The sequence below is a fragment of the Malaclemys terrapin genome, chromosome 1 (assembly GCF_027887155.1).
Source record: "Malaclemys terrapin pileata isolate rMalTer1 chromosome 1, rMalTer1.hap1, whole genome shotgun sequence".
Taxonomy (NCBI): Eukaryota; Metazoa; Chordata; order Testudines; family Emydidae; genus Malaclemys; species Malaclemys terrapin.
Genome location: NC_071505.1, coordinates 189,503,893 through 189,524,035, shown reverse-complemented (window position 1 = coordinate 189,524,035; position 20,143 = coordinate 189,503,893). Strand labels below are relative to the sequence as shown.

Genomic DNA, 20,143 nt, shown 5'->3' with positions numbered 1-20,143 from the left:
TCTCAGGGCTGGGCAAAAACAATTTTGGCCTAATTCTTCCATAGCCACAGATCTATGCTGTCCAGATTCTAGAGCTCTCTAGAAAGTCATTGCTCAGCTGTTCAGAGAACCCCCCAGCCCACCCACCCACCCAGGTAAGGCCCCATTTTAGATTTACATAGGTGCAATCAGTTCCTATCCCCATTACCCTCCTCAGCCCTTTCAACATTTTCTATTCTAGTTACCTGCAACTTGGCTCCGTGACTCAAATTGTTTGGCAGAGATGCCTCAGCCTTGTACAACATGTCCTGCCCCCTCCAATGGTTAAAACAGCAGCTAACCCCCAACGTTTCTGGGCCTGCTCTGGGTTCACAGGCTCTAACTCGAGCATGAGGCAGGGGGGCTGGAACAATTTGCATAGAGGGAGTGCTGAGAGCCACTGAACCAAAGTGTAAACCCTGTATATGATAGAAACCACTTCAAGGGGGAATGGATAGCTCAGTGGTTTGAGCATTGGCCTGCTAAACCCAGGGTTGTGAGTTCAATCCTTGAGGCGGCCATTTAGGGATCTGGGGCAAAATCAGTAGTTAGTCCTGCTAGTGAAGGCAGGGGGTTGGACTTGATGACCTTTCAAGGTCCCTTCCAGCTCTATGAGATAGGTATATCTCCATATAAAGTCAGGAGGTGCTGCCAGGGCTGGCTCCAGCATTTCTGCCGCCCCAAGCAAAAAAAAAAAAAAAAAAAAAAGCCACCAGCGGCTGGTCCTTTGCTCCTAGAGAGAGTGCGGGACCTAGCACCTGCTTGTTAAGCTGGTGCCTGGAGCCGGCCCTGGGTACTATAGCATCCCTAGTTCCAGCACATATAGCGTGAGGCTGCCTGTTAGGTCTTCAGGTTGCATTCTGGAATCTCCAATGGCAGCTGGGCCAGAGGGCTCCCCTTGACTTCCCCCTCTTGTGGGAGTGGAACTGAGCTCTTTAAACAAGATGGCCTCCTTCCCATCTCAAGGGCTTCTAGGGTACTGCTACCAACTAGCAAATGGTTAAAGTACTAGAGGACAAATTTACAGCCTCGTTACACTCTCTAGTTGGTCGGGGCTTAGAGGTCGCACCTCCCAGAACCCCCAATTGACACTCAAACCAGAGGGCCTACAAGACCAATTGGTGGAGAGGCACATGGACAGGCCACAAAGGGTCTGGCTTAACCCAGGAAGTAAAAACAAAACACCTTGGTGCATGTCCACAGGGTGGGAATCAGGAAACATGTAGAGTAGGGTTTCCAGCTCCATCTCACTGCTGATCAGTCAAGGAGAGAGGAGGAGTTGCCACTCAAAGACTCACCTGCAGCTCACATTCTGTAAGAGTGCACAGACAGTTTGACAGTAGATACTAAGACTATTCTAACATATTAGCAGAAAATAATAGGTGAAATTCACCCATGCTACATGTGCAGTCTATAGGCATCAGAGGGTCCAGGATTCAGTTCCCTGTTCTGCCACAGAGTCCTTTTTAGGGTGAGCAGATGTCCTGATTTTACAAGGACAGTCCCGATTTTGGGGGCTTTTTCTTATATAGGCACCTATTACTCCCTACCCCCGTCCCAATTTTTCACACTTGCTATCTGGTCACCCTAGTCCTTTTGGATCTCGGGCAAGTCACTTGAGGCCAGATTTACAAAGGTATTTAGGTGCCTAAAGAAGCAGACAGCCTTTCAATAGGAATTAGGTGCTTAAATAGCTTTAAACGTCTGGCAATTAGTGCCTCAGTTCTCAATCTGTACAAAATGGGCATTATACCTCGCAGGGGTGTTATGAAGAAAAATAAGTTAAAGACTGTGAGTTGCTTGGATACAACGGCAAGGGGGGCCAGAGAAGTAGCTGAGATACATCAATAAGAAGAGTAAGGCTCTAGTTATAACTGTGTTAGATTTGAATATGTTCAAACAAGATTATACAATTCAAAACAATATACAGTACAATATCACTATACGACTACAGTACCATACGAGAACAGAAGCAATAATGTGTGTTTATCCTGTGTCTATCAAAAGCATTTTTCAGCTGTCCTCAACATAATCTGGGAGAAAGGAAAGGGATACCATGAAAACAGAAGTTCACTGTTGTAATCATAACAATAAAACTCTATCATTTGCTATATCGAAGTCATAAATGTCTTGTATATTAAAGGTAGACAAGAGGTAATAGTAGGGAATAGTTCTCTTTACCTTCTCCAACTATCAAAACACATTCACCACAGTACAAGCATGAATACAAAACCTGAACGAAATACTCCCCTCCCTCGTAATGTAAATTATAATGGAGTTTGCCGCAGGCTTTGGAATATCTCACTAGAGCCAAGAGTCTGACCTACGATAGGCCCCAAAAAGTACAGGACATGAAACTCAATTCCAAAACAAAAGTGTTTATTCATTGAACCTTAGGGGATATAAATGTCCTTGATCTGATCTAAATCAATCAATCAATGGCTCCTTCATCGGAAAGCTCAATTCTAGCTGTTTCTTCTTCCAACTACTCCAATAATTTCTTGGCTGACTTGCCTCCCCACTGATTTATTTTATTTGCACATGGCCCATTACTCTGACAAAGTTAAAATAAGCCTCCTACTTGGGCAAAGTGTTTAGTTAAAGGAAGAAGCCCACACTGCCAAGCCTGTCACTGGCTTGACATTGTGAAAATGGAGATTCAGCTTCCATTGCAAATCAAGTCTGGTGACTCCTTTGTCACTAAAATGGTTACTTACCTGTACAGTGCCTGATGTTCTTCAAGACGTGTGTTGCACAAATGCAGTCCACTGTAGACAGATGAGTGCACTAGGCACACCTACAATTGCTGAAGTAGCAGGGAAGGTGAGAGGGGTGTGGAATGTATATTTGACCAAACACATCTAGAAGAATAGGTACAAAGCATTGTACAGGTAAGTAACCATTTTTTCCTCCTTTGAGTGGCTGGGCACATACTCATTCCACCATAAGTGATTCACCAGCACTTTCCTTACAGATGGTGGAACTTCAGACTACTTGGAGATGGCCAAAGTTGGCATTGTCTCAGAAAGCCTAAGTAATGGCACAGTGTGTGGAGAAAGTATATACAGCGATGACCACATTGCTGCTTTGCAAGTGACCATCACACGAATGTTACTCCAAAAAGGCTAGCCAAGTGGAATGAGCCTTAGCGTAGTAGACTGTTATCCTCAGTAGAGGCGAGACCTTCACTAGATCGTAGCAAAGCTTGATGCAGTCAGAAACCCAATGTGAAATTTGCTGGACTGTAACAGGTAACCCTTTAATCCTCTCAGCATAGGCTACAAAAAGTCTAAGACAGGATCCGAAAGACTTTTTGCAGTCCGGGTAAAGCGTCAGAGCTCTCCAAACATCCAAGGAATTAAGCTTTTCTTTAACCTTGGTAGAATGAGATTTCGAAAAGAACACTGGAAGATGAATGATCGAGTTGAGGTGGAATGCAGAGACCACCTTAGGCAAAATCTTAAGGTGTGGCCAAAGCAAGGCTTTGTTTTTGTGAAATACTGTGAAAACAGGGCCCGCTAGAAGTGCCCGGGGCTTTGACACCCTCTCTGCGGGGATAATTTCTACCAGAAAGACTGTTTTAATTGATGGCAGTGGCAGGGATGTTGTTGCCAAGGGCTCAAAAAGGTGGAACCCATCGAACAAGATAATACCAAATTCAGGTCCCATAAAGATACCGGATAAGATAGATTTCAGAGTAGCAGCCGTGTTAGTCTGTATCCGCAAAAAGAAGAACAGGAGTACTCCTGTTCTTCTTTTTGCGGATAAGATAGAGTAACACATGGATAAGGATTACTAAGTAAATCAATCAATCTAGAAACCAATGGGGTAATGAAATGCTGTTACCAAAATGTTGTAATTACTGTGGGAATACAGGGAAGCAGGACTTTGCTTAAACTGTTCCAAACGAGGGGAGTCACCTTCAGTGAAAGGATGTTAAGCCAGCCAGGGGGTTGAATGCCAGAGCCATGTGAAAGTAAGATGGGTGGAGAATCCCCAGCCAGGAGGCTGCACACCCTCATCAAGGGATTCTCCCTAGACTGATTTAAGCTGTTCCTCCCCTCTGTTCAAAGAATAGAGCTAAACAGGCTTCATTAGGAGCCTCTGTTATATTAAATACCCAATCAGAGCGGAAATCAGTTGTGGTAGGACTATGTTTCTGCCTGCAAAGAGCTGAAAATTACTGAGACTGATGTACAGATGTCACAGCAGAGAGGCAGGTGGCAGCAGAAGGGGACTGACAGTCAGCTGGTGAACAAGTGGCTGGTGCAGCGGAGAGGTGTGATGAATGACCAGCAGGGCGGCTGGTGGAGGGGCATGGTGAGCAGGCGGGCAGCAGTGGAGAGCTGCGACAAGCAGCCAGCAGGGCAGCTGATGGCGTGGCGAGAGCAGGTGGCCAGCAGGGCGGCTGATGGAGAGGCACGGTGAGAGCAGTGAGCAGGGTGGCCGGCAGAAAGGGGCAGCAAGCGAGTCCCTGAGCAGTGGAGCGAGTAAGGTACCTCTTTACCCCACCCAGGGGGGAGGTGAACTCTGCAGATGCACCTCTGAACTCTGGGTCTGCATTGATGAAGGACAGGAACTATGAGTGGGGTGCAGAGAAGGGTTGAGCACATGGGTTGTTGGACTTAAACTGAGAGCAAAAGGACACTGCCGAACCTTCTTGGGGGGTGTCTTTTACTCATGGTTTATGTTTATGAACTCTGTGGTATTTCCCCAAATTAACACCCAGTTACTTCCCTCCTTTTATTAAAAGTTTATTTTCTACACTCAGACTCTATGCTTGCGAGTGGGAAAGTATTGCCTCTCAGAGGCACCCAGGGGTGGTGCGTAATTTTCCCAGGTTACTGCGTGGTGGATCAAGCCGGTTCTCTGTTGTATCAATGGAAAGGAATCCCTAGATATTGAACCCAGCCCTGGTTGCTGCTGGCTCAACCTGGCAGAAGGGTTACATAGCCACTGAACGTGATGCATCGCTCCTTGGAGGGACATGCAAGCAGATATGAAACTGGTCTGCCTGAAATCAGGACAGAAGAAACAACAGACAGAGAAAAACTAGTGAGCAATGAGTAGGACATTCATTCATTTGACTGTAGCCTGTTGTACTGTTGTGGCTTCAGAGTAGTAGTGGAGGAAATGCAATCTTGCTTTTCATGATGAGTCAAGCTTTGGGTTCCTTGTTTCCAGCAGGTTTTACCATCTGCTCCTAGTCGCACCATTCCACTGGCCACCAGCTGCAAGGCAATGGGAAAGACTCGGCACTCTGCTTCTTTCACCCTTTCCAACAAGGTCTCCTCGGTATCATCTGTGTTCACAGAGACGGGCTCCTGGAGAATAATTGCTCCTGTATTAGCTTCCTCCTAAGTGGGAGATATTTATAAATCTGTTGTTAGGAGAAGATGGCTGACAGCATCCAAAGTAGCAGAAAGGTCTAGGTGGAGGGTGTGGATGGTGTAGAGGCCTTGAGATTTGACCAAGAAGAGGTCACTAGGGACCTTAGTGAGAACATTTTCAGTAGTGTGGAGATGGGAGAAGGCAAACTGAAGGGATGGAGGAGAAGGATTCATTGCATCAGTTGCAGACCACACATTAGATGAGTGGGGATAAAAAGGAGAGATGGGGGGTTATGTCGGAGATGCAAAAAGATAGTTGATGGATAGTTTTTCAGGATAGAAAAGACTGGGACAAGCCTCTATTGTGAAAGGAAGGAGGGTGAGGGAGGGAATGAGAACAGGGCAATAGAAATAAGGCGATCGAAAGGGACGGATCACGTGGGAAGGGCATCAGTGGGATTATTCACATGAATAGGGTAAAGCATGCATTGGGTCTTTAATGGACTGGGGCCCATTTTTGCACATTCCTATTCATAAGCTAATCTTCCTACAGAAATTTAACTTCTAACTCTTCCTATTTTATTGGTAATAATTCCAGTATTTCCAGGTACAAGTTCATTACACTGATATTATCTGGAGAACATTTATGGATTTGTTATTGTGATACAATAATCATTTGCCTAGAGTTAGAATAATTCTTAGAGGCAGAACAATACTTACAAGTACAAAATGTACTGTACAGCCAGTGACTTTGACTCCTGGTTGTAGCACCTGTTTATGGGCATTTCCCCCTTTGACTGAAGGTAATAGTGATGGACAAATGTTCAAAATTTTACCTAAAAATCATTAAAAAAATAGAACATTTAAGCTCAAGTTCTTTTAAAATAAAAAACATAGATGATAGTCCATTAATAAAATATTTGTCAGCAAGAGCTCATAACACCAGGTGTCATTCAACAAGCTGGAAGGCTCCAAACAGCAATCAGAACTTACTAAGGTGCACAAGGGTTAAAATGCAAAGCAGAGATGGTGGGGCTAGGCTCTGAGGAAATAGTTTAGGAAATACTACATTTCCAGGGCCAAGGATAGCGAAGTACAGCTGCTGCTGCAAGCCAAGCAAAATGAGGTTTGAGATAAAGGCAAGATAGTCACTTGTCCTCCATCGCCACAGATAGGAGGAAGGGGTCAGAAGGTTCCCTCTACCCCCTAAGTTGCATACCCAGCTCACAACTCTGTGCATAAGGGGAGCTGGAAAAGAGAGAGACCGCTCTGCAGGGTTGCTATTGTGCCAGTGCAGAGACAGCAGATGGGAAAGTGTGACATATATCACTCCTCGGCGGGGGCGGGAGGAGATGTCTGAATAAGGTCTGAATAAAAAGTGAGTAACCTCTCACTGAGGCCTCAGGAATTGGACCGTTGTTAACAGGATAGAGGGTTCAATGGCTAGGGAGTGTGCACTCCCAGCCTCTGCTGGGCAGAGGGGTCTGTGACTGGAACCTTGGTCTCTATGGGTACATCTCCACTGCAATGAGAACTCCACGGAACTGAGTCTCAGAGCCTGGATCAACTGATTCGGGATCATGGGCCTAAAAATAGCAGAGTAGACTTTCAGGCTCAGGCTGGAGCCCAGGCTCCGAAAACCCCCGAGGACGAAGGTCTCAGAGCCCGGCCTCCAGCCCAAGCCCAAACATCTACAATGCAAGTTTTTGCCCCACAGCCCGAGTCAGATGACGTAGGCAGTGTATATATACCCTGTGGGTCAGACTCTAATAGCCTTATTCACTCTAGGCTCCATCATGGTTTTACCTCAAGACCAGAGTAAGGCGCAGTGCACTGTTGTGCTGCTCATAGAGCAGCCCAGGAGGGACTTCAGAATTCACAGTCTCACTCCCAGTTCCCCTGCTACTCTTGGCAAAGAGTCTATACCCAGCACAGCATGTGCCCTTTGACACACTGGCACAGCTATGCCACCAGGTGCATTGCAGTGAACAGAACCAACCCTCCACCTGCTCCCCAGCCCTTTTCACCCCCCTTCCTTCCTCTTTGCCCCTCTGCTACCCCAATACCCAGTGCACAATTTAGCTCTTTGGGTAATATCTTACCCTTCGCATAGCCCCATTGATTCGAGTGAATGAATTACATGAATGAAAGCATAAGATGCTCCCTACTGATTTAAATACAACAGTATGCAGAAGACAGTGCTACTCAATATGACAAAAGGTGTTAGAATCTTGCCCTGTAGTGGTAATGCCGTGTGCTACTGGATAGGCCCCAAGGCTCCTGAATGGGCCCCAAGTATTGATATTTTTCATGCCTCTTTTACAGCTATTGCTAACAATTGTTTATTCTGGTTTCTTACCATTCCACTTTCTGATAAAAGCACTGGACAAAATTCTCATAAATCCTGCGAGACAGATCAGTTCAACAGAGAATTCTTCAAGGACTCTGTCAATTGTGCAGTCAAATTCAGAGCGGCTTCCATACAATTTATAGTCAACTACCTAAAATATTAAAACAACCAAAGCCAAAACACTAAAAGTGACTCAGTGTGTAAGAATGAGGGTAACTACTTGGAGAACAAAGGAAAATCAAAACAGGCCCATGCCAAAATATACCAGTATTTTTAAAAAGTTATTATAGCCTTGCTAGTGCTCACGTGTACTATCAATCGGTGTTTGCAATTCACAGAATCATACGAAGCAGAAATGGGAAAGATCTATAGCATCATCTAAGTTCACCTGCCAGCCAGTGCAGCAGTATTCCTTAAAAGGGTGTTTTCTAGTGATTTTTTCATGTGAGAAGATATGATTGACAAAGTTCTTACTCCTATCCTGAATCCAGATGCACATGAAGAATGCATATAAAGTGAATGGATTTACTTTAAAACAATATGGTTTCACCAAAAGCAGCACCATCATTTTACAGTCATTGACTTGTGCAACAGGGAGTTTATTTTAAAAGACACTGGACTGATCAGACATGGTGTGTAAGATGAGCGAAGTTCTTGTTCTTCCTACTCCAGATCAAAACCCAGATACCCAGGGGAAGTGTTTCAATTCCATTAAAGACGACTTTCAACAATGTAGGTGATGGAGCAGTGTTCCTCGTCCTCATGAAAATCTTTTGAAGGCTCTTAACACACGTTTTTCAGATATGAGCCTATATACTGCTGGAGAAAATTTAAGGTGCCTCCCGTTTAACAGTTTGGGGGAGCTAGCTCAAACTTTCAGATGCATGGGAGAACCACTAAATGCTACTATGTCCTTCATTACTGTCTGAGCGGGGAACATGGGGGGTGAATGGGAGCGGGGTCCCCCCGGGGCAGTCAGGAAGGAGAAGAGGGATTGGATGGGATGGGGGGGGCAGTCAGGGGCGGGGTGTCCAGGGGCGGTCCAGGAGAAGGGGTGGTTGGATGGGGCAGGGGTCCTGGGGGGTGTCAGGAAGGAGGGGAGGATTGATGGGGCAGGGGACCTGAGGGCGAGTGGGGGACAGAGAGCGGGGGGGGGTGGATGGGGCAGGGATCCCCAGGGGGCCATTGGGGAATGGGGGGGTTGGATGGGCAGGAGTCCTGGGGGAGCCATCAGGAGGCGAAAAACGGGGGGAAGGGGAGGTCGGATAGCGGTTGGGGGCCGGGCCACGCCTGGCTGTTTGGGGGGGCACAGCCTCCCCTAACCAGCCCTCCATACGATTTCAGAAACGCAATGCAGCCCTCAAGCCAAAAAGTTTGCCCGCCTCTGCTGTAGATCAGTGTTCTCCAAAGTGGGGTGCGCGCAAGAGGATCCTTGGGGGTGCACGGCAGGAGGAGAGCTTTTTTTTTTTCTTCCTTCGTCAGGCGGGAGTCCGAGCGGCTTTTTTTTTTTTTTTTTTTTTTGCGCTTTGGCAAAAATGGTAGAGCCCACGTGGCAGGGGGTGCATGCTCAAAAATTTTTTACTGATAGGGGTGCGCAATCAAAAAAGTTTGGAGACCACTGCTCTAGATGGTATCACTATTCTCAATGTGTGCAATTCTTTCTACTGTATGCCTATGTTATGCAATTGAAATCAATGGGACTCCTTGGGCAGTGAGGTTCTACTTAATCTGAACAACAACAACAGAATCAGACTCACTTTGCTATTGAAAGTAATTGGGGATGGTGTGAGAGATAGGAGGTCTTCTTATGCAGATATTCACTACATGCTCAAGAAGCGGATGGATAAATGCAGCATAGGAGAGGAAAGTGTGCACATGCAGTTCAAAAAAAAATGATGTTTTATTGATTTCTTCTTCCTCTTTTCAGTTAAAGGTGTACGCTGCATGGGGCTCAGCAAAGCAAGCACACATCTAAAGTCCCATTGATTTCAATGCACACACTTCAATCCTTCACTGAATTGGGGTCCTAATGCCCATTGAAGTTAATGGAAAGATTTCCATTGATTTCAATGAGCATTGGATCAGGTCCTACATGATTTTGGATTTGATCTTAGCTATCTGATGCCATTGTTTTATACTTTTAGCTAACAACTTAACATAAAAAGTTTTAAATAAATGTGGGTCCAGAATTATTAGTGAAAACTTGCTCCAGATTTGTAAAAGCAGTAGCTGTTTCTCTGGTGACTGAAAGGAAATGGATGTCCTTACCCTGGTGGGAATCCCAGCCCGGGCTGCATTTCTCAATTCTTCCACGTCTCCAGACTTGTTAGAGATGACAAGAACTATCTGTGCACAGCTTGCTGGTTCTTTTGCATATGCGATAAGTGCCGCAAGGTTTGTACCTCAAATTAAAAGAGAAGAACAAGTGGTCTTATAAACAGGAGGCTGAAGACTTTACTCACTTTGTGAATTAACTAATGTTTTCTGAGATGCATATCCCTATGGGTGCTCCACTTCTGGGGCGCATGCGCCTCTTGACCCCTTGATCAGAGATTTCCATTAGCAGCGTCCATTTGGCCCACGCACATGCCCTATGCTTCTTCGTGTTATGCACTGAAGCTATATGGGGTTGCACGGGCAAACCACTCTCAGTTCCTTCTGCACCCAAATGTCCCATATGGAACAGTCCGAAGCAGAGGAGGAAGAGGGCGAGTAGTGGAGCACCGATAGGGGGACACATCTTGAAGAACTGCAGTTACTGCACAAAGTGAGTAACCTCTTCTTCAAGCAGTCTCCCTATGGGTTCTCCACTTCAGGTGATTTCCAAGCCGTGTCTCCAGTGGGAAGAGGGAGCTTCGGCACGGAGTCTAGAACTGAAGATATTACTATAGTACCAAGTGCCACGTCGGCTCTGACAGTATGGATTAGAGCGTAATGTTTCAAAAAAAAAAAAAAATGTATGTACTGAAGCCCATGTAGCGGCCCTACATATCTCAGATATTGGCATGTTCTTAAGTAACGCTTTGGATGTTGCTTATTCTCTGGTTGAATGCGCTATCACTAAGGCTGCGAGTTTGTCATGGAGGTCATGGATGCCGTGACTTTCCGGGACCTCCATGACTTCTGCAGCAGCCAGTGCAGCTGGCTGGGGGCTGCCTGAGCAGCCCCTGGACTAGTTGCACTGGCCAATGCTGGGGCAGTCGAGGGCCACCACGCCTCCCTCCCCCAGCAGCAGGAGTTTGGGTGTGGGAGGGGGCTCAGGTGCTGGGGGTTGGGTCACGGGAGGGGGTGAGGGCTCTGGGCGCCACTTACCTTGGGGTACTCCCCGGAAGCAGGGATATCGCTCAGCTCCTAGGCAGAAGCGCGGCCAGGCGGCTCTGCGTGCTGCCTTTGCCTGCAGGCGCCTCCCCTGCAGCTCCCACTGGCCATGGTTCCCAGGCAATGGGAGCTGCGGAGCCAGCACTCAGGGCAGAGGCAGCGCACAGAGCCCCCAGGCCGCCCCCCCGCCCCCCCAAGATTTAGTCAGGGGTATATACTACAAGTCATGGACAGGTCATGGGCCATGAATTTTTGTTTACTGCCTGTGACTTGTCCACGACTTTTACTAAAAATACCCATGACTAAAATGTAGCCTTAGCTATCACTCTTTGGGTGATGAATGCCTGCAGCATCATAACAAGCAATAATACAACCAGCTTTCCCTTTGGGGGCTCCAAAATTGGCATAGACATTGTACCATGCCCTGAACAACAAGTGACCAGAAGAGCTCAGCCACATTAATGGGCAAAGCGTGGCCACTCTTGCAACCTAGGGAAAGCGCACTACAAAGTACATAGAGTCCAGCTGCAGATGTGCACAAGGAAAGAGTATGGGGGGCAGGAGGCACTGATGTTATACAGATTACTCCAACAACTATGCTCTATTATTTAAGGGGAGGATTCACCCCCTTCTCCCATGCCTAGCCAAGTTACTGAGTGAGGGCTCTGGGGATAACATCTGCTCCTAAATAAACAACAGTTAGGAGTGTTCTAGGTTGGCTGTTATTGCACAATGCCTTGTTTTCTTAATATTTTTGGCAATCTGTTTTGAACCCCTGTTTTCAAAGAGCTTTGAGTCCTTTTCATGTTCTCCTATATTTCACCCCTCTGTAATGCTACACAGTCTGGAATTTCCATTACATGGAGAAATCTTGCCAACCACGTTATTCCCTTTTACTACTTTATATAATTTTTAATATTTTTCTATTTTTATACGTGAAATGTGTGTTAAGGATGAGTGCCAGGTAGAAAGCCTTCAAGACCAACGTCTTGTTTATCCATACAACAGGAGTACCACAGCTGTAGCCAGTATAAGCTTCCCCCCACTACTGTAGCAACATGTTTCAGACATGACCTGCCTGGAGGGAGCCTCTCTGGGGTGCAAGCACAGTTCAGTCTCCGTGTGTATTCAATCCCTGGCCTCTTTTGAGGGCTTGTCTAGACTTGAAACGCTACAGTGGCACAGTTGTACTGCTGTAGTGCTTCAGTGTAGACACTACAGCGACAGGAGGGGTTCTCCCATCACTTTAGTTAATTCACCTCCCCAAGAGGCAGTTGCTAAGTTGATGGAAGAGTTCTTCCATTGACCTAGCACTGTCTACACTAGGGGTTAGGTTGGCTTAAACTACATCGCTCAAGGGTGTGGATTTTTTTCACCTCTGAGCGACATAGCTGGGTTCATCTAATTTTCTAGTGTAGACCAGCCCTGAGAGTGACAGTAGGGGGACCAGCTATTGTGCCAGTTGTGGTGGTGGTTTCTGTCCACTGAAAATCAGAGCACTACTTCAGTTCACCAAACAGCCATTAGATAATAATTTGTGGTCACTACTGACATGGTGTTGTTTGATTTGGCAAGGTAGCGACAATGTGTTACCATCACCTGAGCGATCTAATCCTCGTATGTTTCATCAAAGTATTTGGATGCATTAAAATACTATCTGCTTTAACAAGCACTCGAATGGAAAAGGACTAAAGAATTTGTGGATTAGCAGTATGCAACAGTCAGTTGCCTCTCGCATGCCCCCTTGTAGTCAAGGGTGGCTCTGTGGTCCCCTGCCTCAGTTTCCCCTCTTCAATACTCAATAACTCAAAAAAGAGACTCTCACAAGTCCAGTAACAGCCCTTCCTGGGATCTGGTTTTATTAACAATGTTCCAAACAAACACAAAAGTCTTCCATTGAGCCTTAAGCTGTGCCCCTCCTCCCCAAGGTACTGTCTCTTCCTTTGTCCTTGGAGACAATGGAGAAGACAAGGCCTGGCCTGCCTTTTTGGCCTTCTCCCAAAAAAGAAAACAAATCTTCCAGCTGGGTCTTTCTACCCAGCCCCAAGTTCCTTCCTCAGGGACCACTGCAGGAGACTTCTCTTCTTGTAGATTCACTCTGCAGTCCCCCATTGGCTGTCCACACCCGCATGGCCCCACAGTATGCCAACATTTTTATGGCTGACTTAGAACAACACTTCCTCAGCTCTCGTCCCCTAGTGCCCCTCTTCTACTTGCGCTACATTGATGACATCTTCATCATATGGACCCACGGAAAGGAGGCCCTTGAAGAATTCCACCTGGACTTCAACAATTTCCACCCCACCATCAACCTCAGCCTGGACCAGTCCACACAAGAGATCCACTTCCTGGACACTACCGTGCAAAGGCTCTTATAAGTGATGGTCACATAAACACCACCCTATACCAGAAACCTACTGACCACTGTACATACCTACATGCCTCCAGCTTCCATCCAAGACACATCACACAATCCATTGTCTACAGCCAAGTCCTAAGATACAACCGAATTTGCTCCAACCCCTCAGACAGAGACAAACACCTACAAGATCTTTATCAAGCATTCTTAAAACTACAATACCCACCTGGGGAAGTGAGGAAACAGATTGACAGAGCGAGACGGGTACCCAGAAATCACCTACTACAGGACAGGCCCAACAAGGACAACAACAGAACACCACTGGCCATCACATACAGCCCCCAGCTAAAACCTCTCCAGCGCATTATCCACGATCTACAACCTATCCTGGAAAATGATCCCTCACTCTCAGACTTTGGGAGGCAGGCCAGTCCTCGCTTACAGACAACCCCCAAACCTGAAGCAAATACTCACCAGCAACTACACACCACACCACAGAAACACCAACCCAGGAACCAATACCTGTAGCAAACCTCGTTGCTTACTCTGTCCCCATATCTACTCTGGCGACACCATCAGAGGACCCAACCACATCAGCCACACCATCAAGGGCTCATTCACCTGCACATCCACTAATGTTATATATGCCATCATGTGCCAGCAATGCCCCTCTGCCATGTACATTGGCCAAACAGGACAGTCCCTCTGCAAAAGAATAAATGGACACAAATTGGACATCAGGAATGGTAACATACAAAAGCCAGTAAGTGAACACTTCAATCTCCCTGGTCATTCTATTACAGATTTAAAAATCACTATCATTAAACAAAAAAACTTCAGAAACAGACTTCAAAGAGAAACAGCAGAACTAAAATTCATTTGCAAATTTAACACCATTAATCTGGGCTTGAATAGGGACTGGGAGTGGCTGGCTCATTACAGAAGCAGCTTTTCCTCTCCTGCAATTGACACCTCCTCATCTATTATTAGGAGTGGACTACATCCACCCTGATTGAATTGGCCCTGTCAACACTGGTTCTCCACTTGCGAAGTAACTCCCTGCTCTCCATGTGTCAGTATATAATGCCTGCATCTGTAACTTTCACTCTATGCATCTGAAGAAGTGAAGTTTTTACCCACGAAAGCTTATGCCCAAATAAATCTGTTAGTCTTTAAAGTGCCACCAGACTCCTTGTTGTTTTTGTAGATACAGACTAACACGGCTACCCCCGATACTTGACACAGATCTCTGTTTTTCTACCCTCCCAGAAGGCTGCTTTAGTCTCATGACTGGCTGTCATGTGACTAATTCATTCTTTCCATTTGAGATGGCAGGTCAACAGTGTCACATATGGTCTAAGACTTATCTCCTGATAGAAGGGCTAGCACAGAACATCTTTTTGACCTTGGGTCAAATTCAGTCCTGGTTTAAGAAGGTACAACAGCAGTGAAGTAAATGGAGATGTAAATGCTTACAGTGGGGCTGAATTTGGCCTTTCATGCGTTAGGAAGTCATCCTGTGCAATTACAAATGCAAACTGACCTGTTCCAGAGATGAGAACAGCTACTTTCACTTTGCTTTTTTGGGGCTCGACATGCAGGTGACTGTCCGTATCAGCAGCATTCTGCAGAAACTGGAATCTATTTAACTGCAAGGCTTTAAGGAGATTCTTGACTTTGACATGAGAAGATCCTTCAAAGTAAAATATCAAAATACTTTTCTATTTAGAATCAACTAAGCAAACCGATCAATGATAATTTATGCTAACATCAACACTCATCCAATATTTGAAATATAACAATTAATAAATAAACAAACAAACATCCCTCGGTCCATGCCGCTTCCCGCCGCCCCCATTGGCCCGGGACGGCGAACCATGGCGAGTGGGGGCCGCGATCAGCCGAACCTGCTGTGTCAGCAGGTAAATAAACTGGCCCGGCCCACCAGGGTGCTTACCCTGGCAAGCCGCGTGCCGAATGTTGCCGACCCCTGGTATACAGCTTAAATAGGGCATCTCTAAGGGTCTGGTCCAAACCCCATTTAAATCAATGAATGGTTTTTCATTATTTCAATGGACTTTGGATCAGGCCCCAATGAATGGAATTCCATTTTTCTTATTTCAACTTAAGAGGCCCAGTAACCTGTGTGGCTTGGGACTATATTTCCAATCAGCCAGGCTTCCTCATGCCTCTGTACATCCTTCAGAACTTGCTGAGCCAGCTCCTTGTCTGCCATCAAGACAGCACCGATCCCGCAATTAAACGTTCGGGCCATCTCCTCTTCTGAGAGGTTCCCCTCTGTTTGGAGCCAGGAGAAGATTTCAGGTATCTGCCAACTATAAGCATCTGAAAACGGTTGAAATGTTTATAGATCAGCAAAAGTATTGGATATAAACCGTTGTATAATCGATAATATCCTCTACATTTTAAAAGCATTGGGCAGCTAACTTCCTGTGCAACTAGCATTAAAGCTTATGGGAACTGCATTGCTAAAGCCTTTGCACAGCCTATTGAAAACATACTGCTGTAGATGAACAGTGATAGAGCAAAGTGACATTTGTCTCAGATCAGTCAGAAACCTCAAGCCCAGGCCATTTACACCCACTGTGGAAAGTGCAGGGGTTGCCTTGTGCTGTGCAGGTGGCTCAAAGTGACTGAATTCAGAGAGCAGAGGAATTTGCTACTGACCAGTGGTTCCCAAATTTTTAATAAGCAAATCACCACTGCCCTTTTTTTTTTTTTCTTTGTGACACACCATTACATTTATGCACCCACACCAGAACCCTAATACTGGCCCTGTGTGGACAGGAGGTGGGAAAAGGGGGGGGCTAGAGGCCAAGCCCACCCCACACTGACATGGTGCCTCCTGTCTCACAGGGCTAGGCCGGGGAGGGATGCAGCATCTCAGGTTTGGGGAGTAGGGTAATCAGATGTCCCAATTTTATAGGTCCAGTCCAGAGTTTTGGGTCTTTTTCTTATATAGGCTCCTATTACCCCCCACTCCCTGTCCCGATTTTTCACACTTGCTGTCTGGTCACCCTATTGGGGAGAGACAGCCAGGCCAAACCTGAGTGGCGCTGTGACCCCATGCCAGGTCTCAATGGTTGGGGTGGGGAGCTGGGCCCAGCCCCGCAGGACAGGCGCCACTGCTGCAGTGAGAGTGTGGGGCAGGGCCGTTTTCCAACCCCCCAGGTCTCCCCTCTGCATCAAGCTGGAACAAGTGTATATTTACCTGGGGCCTCACGACTCATCTAAACCTTCTATCAGGACCTACCATTTGGGAAACACTGCCCTGCACTTTATGATGGATTACTGTGTGCACCGAAGGAAGAATTGGGGTGCACTGCCGCTGAGCCAGCCGTCAGCATACTTTGTAAAGTTTATCAGCATCCTACTGATTTTCCCAAGGCTCATCAGGAGCACTGTAATGGTTGTCATAGCCTGCTGTGCCCCTCTCGTGTTCCTATTTGAACACTTACTAACCTTTAAAACTTGACTGTAAAGTTCAGAAGCGTGGTCCTGTGAACCATATTGCAAATAGAGAGAAACCCAACAGACCTAATTTTAATGATCTCCTACTGATCTGGCAAAAGAGTTTTAGATAGAATATTCTAACTGTGACAAACACCTTTTTTTAGTGTCTTAATTTACAAACTTGTCTAATTAGCTCCAGCTTTGCTAGAACATTTCACTAGAACAAGCCTCCCTTGCAAATGTATCTCCACAGGAAGAGAACTAGAGAGACTTTTCTTTTTTAACAAGTTTGTCTCCTGTAGTTAGTTGGTGGCTTATTTTAAGCTGACAGAGCCAACACGCCATTCTGACATAACTATATAAAATTCAAATAACTTTTAAAATTAGAATTTTATCATCTAATCTTAGATCCCGGACACAACTAAATGAAACAGTAAACTCAGTTTTCATTTCTTTCCTTTCTATTTTCATTCTACTGAAGGACAGAGAATGTTAGAAGCCTTTGTGGACTCTGCTGAACACCTGTATTTTTAATATCTTGTCATTTATAGACGCTTTGTCCAATTTACTTAAAATCTGAGAGAAATTTTATCTCAGCTACAGACATTATGTGCTAATTTTATGTCTGATCAATTCCGTGGACTTTTGGCTGGTGGCCAAGATCAGACTTATAATGGAAACCGAGATGCGTCCTTATCTGTGGAGAAGCTACTGCCTTTCCATAACACTGTATTAGATATATACAGATTGCAGCCCAAAGTGTACAATTTCACTCCCTTACCAAGCTTTTAACATTCAATCTGAGTACGCAGTTTGAGAAGCAGAAGCTATCTTAATGAATTCTTAGTCTCCTCCTAGAAACAGATGCTCCTTAACAGCTACACATTTTGCTGAAACTTGTTAAAACTATAAACACAAACATTTTAAGCAAGATGTTTATAGACTGTGGCCCTGCTTTTTGTGCCCATTAAGCCACTCAGAGGTCTAAGTACCTATAAATCAAGTACTTCACTTCTAAGGGTATGTCTACATTGCAAAAGAACACCTGCAACAGCAAGTCTTAGAGCCTGGGTCTACAGACTCAAGCTCGCGCTACACCACTAAAAATAACACTGTAGATGTTCCTGCTTGGGTGGGAGGTCTCAGAGCCTAGGCTCCAGCTCAAGTAGGAATGTCTACACTGCTACTTTTAGCGCCGTAGCATGAGGCCAAGTCTGTAGCCTCAGGCTCTGAGATTCACTGTTGGGATTTCCCCCCCACCGCCCTTGATACCCTAAGTCTCCTAAAGACCAGGCTTGAAAAAAAAAAAAAAAAAAAAAAAAAAAAAAATCAGGTCTATATTAGATGTCATTTACCTATAACAGAAAAGGTTCTTTTACACTTACCCAAAATTACACTAAATGATTCAGGTAGGATTCTGGGGATGCTTTCCATTAACCCCCCGCCAGTTATAGGAGCAAAGGCCTTCACATGCCCTGAACGAAGGACAGGCAACAAAGCCTTGCTGTAGATTTTGGTTGGAGTTAGCAATAGTTCTCCTGTGATCATAAAAGTTTACAAAATCATTAGAGATAAAAATCAGTGCAGAAGCACTTTTATCAGGCAATACAAGAAATGATGCTTTTATCAGCATTCCTCTTCCTATCTCTAGGACAAAGAGCCTATCAAGAGTAGCGTGGGAAGACTGCAAGCTGTGTCGCCACACTGTGGGGAAATGGATGAAATCTCAGAAACCAAGGAACTGGACCATGGGCCTAAAACTGGGCTGGTGGCAACCATAACTAGGAAATTTAATCTTGAGGTCTAAAAACCCTGCCAGCGTCTATTTAAGAAGATAATTGAACTGGATTCACTTCCAGGAAGGTTCACCTTTAAAAAGCAGATATTATTATACCTAACGGCTGGTCGCCACATCCACCAGGTACTGGAGACGAGTAGTGCAGGGAAGACATTAAGAGAATCTTCCTTACAAGGTTAAAGCCATGGCTGTGAATCCCAGAAGAAGCTAGTCCAATGACGACATCCCCCTCAGCAACTCTCTCCTGCTGCAGGAACATTTGGCCTCGTTCCACTGCACCAACTGCAAAGCCAGCGAGGTCGTACTCTCCAGGCGAATACATGCCTGGCATTTCAGCAGTCTCTCTTCCTAGGGGAAGGGAGAAAGCAGGCAGCACTAACTGTAAAAACATCCGCATTTCATTTCTAATGTGGAATCAATTGCAGTTTTCAAATTGGGGATGTATTCGGTGTTGCTACAAAGACAGGCACAGTTTAAACTGCACGTTTCTTATTTCAACCGAAAAGCTAGTTAAGCTCAGAGTTACAAAAATGAACAGTGGGAAGGGGAAAAGTATTACCTGAGCACTGATTTCTGGGAAAAAATCAAAATGGTGCCTCTTGGGTTGGGGAGAGGAAGTTCTATTTGGAGAGGGAATGGACATTTTTTTAAGTGCACTAAGAATCTGGTGCCTCAAATTCTGCTCCCATTTACACCAGAGTAAGTGAGAGAGGAGAATCAGGCTCAGTGTCTGCGTACTAATGGCAGTAATAATTTTATATCAGAACCTTCAAATCCCATACAGGAAGTGAGTGTCCGTACCCAAGAGAGGGCATCCTGCCTTTTTACAAGCTTCAGCTATTCCCGCTATGACTGCTTGAGCCACTTCAGCGTCAAGTTTCCCACAGGCAAAATAGTCAAGGAAGAAGAGGGGCTCTGCTCCCTGAGCCAGGATGTCATTGATACACATGGCAACCAAGTCCTGGCCAATGGTGTCATGTTTCTTACACATCTGTGCAATCTGTAACAAGAGAGTGAGAGAACCAATTTATAGCTGTGATAGGAAGCAAACAGCAGCTCTGACATGGTTGCCACATCATAGGCAAGAAGAGTGGACAATCTTCTTATTGTCTGTGCTGTCCACTATAGAAATCAGAAATGGGAAAGTCCTGTCAGATCATTTAGTTTACCTCCTGGCTCTCTGCCTGTGCAGAATTTGTCCCTTCAGTATAATTTTTTTAAATACTGTGTCCAGTCTAATATTAGATTGTCCTAAAGTGATGGGGCATCCATCAGGTTTTTCGTGATAACCACAGTATGTGCTTATCAATATCTATATAAAATTAATCCATCGAACATGGTTTTGCGTTCTGTATTACTTAGTTCATTGTCTTCATTTAACAACATAGCAAAACTCGAAAAGCATCATTAAATAGCTTTCTTCTTCTTTATTAGGTGTAAAGGGGATGCAACTTCCTCCTTCCAGTGATATTTCACTGACCCTCTCTGATAAAGAA

The 20,143-nt window shown here is 45.5% G+C and overlaps 1 protein-coding gene across 1 annotated transcript in view; it reads right to left on the bottom strand.

Moving 5' to 3' along the window:
- Positions 1-4,947: 4,947 nt before the first annotated feature.
- The window catches only part of LOC128830596 (trifunctional purine biosynthetic protein adenosine-3-like), a 49,659-nt gene continuing 34,463 nt past the window's right edge, over positions 4,948-20,143 (bottom strand). Inside the window, exons 14-22 of the mRNA XM_054016460.1 lie at positions 19,449-19,647; positions 18,744-18,995; positions 18,235-18,387; positions 15,518-15,721; positions 14,919-15,068; positions 9,967-10,100; positions 7,708-7,849; positions 6,069-6,184; positions 4,948-5,375 (exon numbers count right to left, since the gene is read on the bottom strand). Coding sequence (XP_053872435.1) covers positions 5,094-5,375; positions 6,069-6,184; positions 7,708-7,849; positions 9,967-10,100; positions 14,919-15,068; positions 15,518-15,721; positions 18,235-18,387; positions 18,744-18,995; positions 19,449-19,647 — 1,632 coding nt within the window. The 3' untranslated portion in view covers positions 4,948-5,093. The remainder of the gene's footprint in view (positions 5,376-6,068; positions 6,185-7,707; positions 7,850-9,966; positions 10,101-14,918; positions 15,069-15,517; positions 15,722-18,234; positions 18,388-18,743; positions 18,996-19,448; positions 19,648-20,143) is intronic.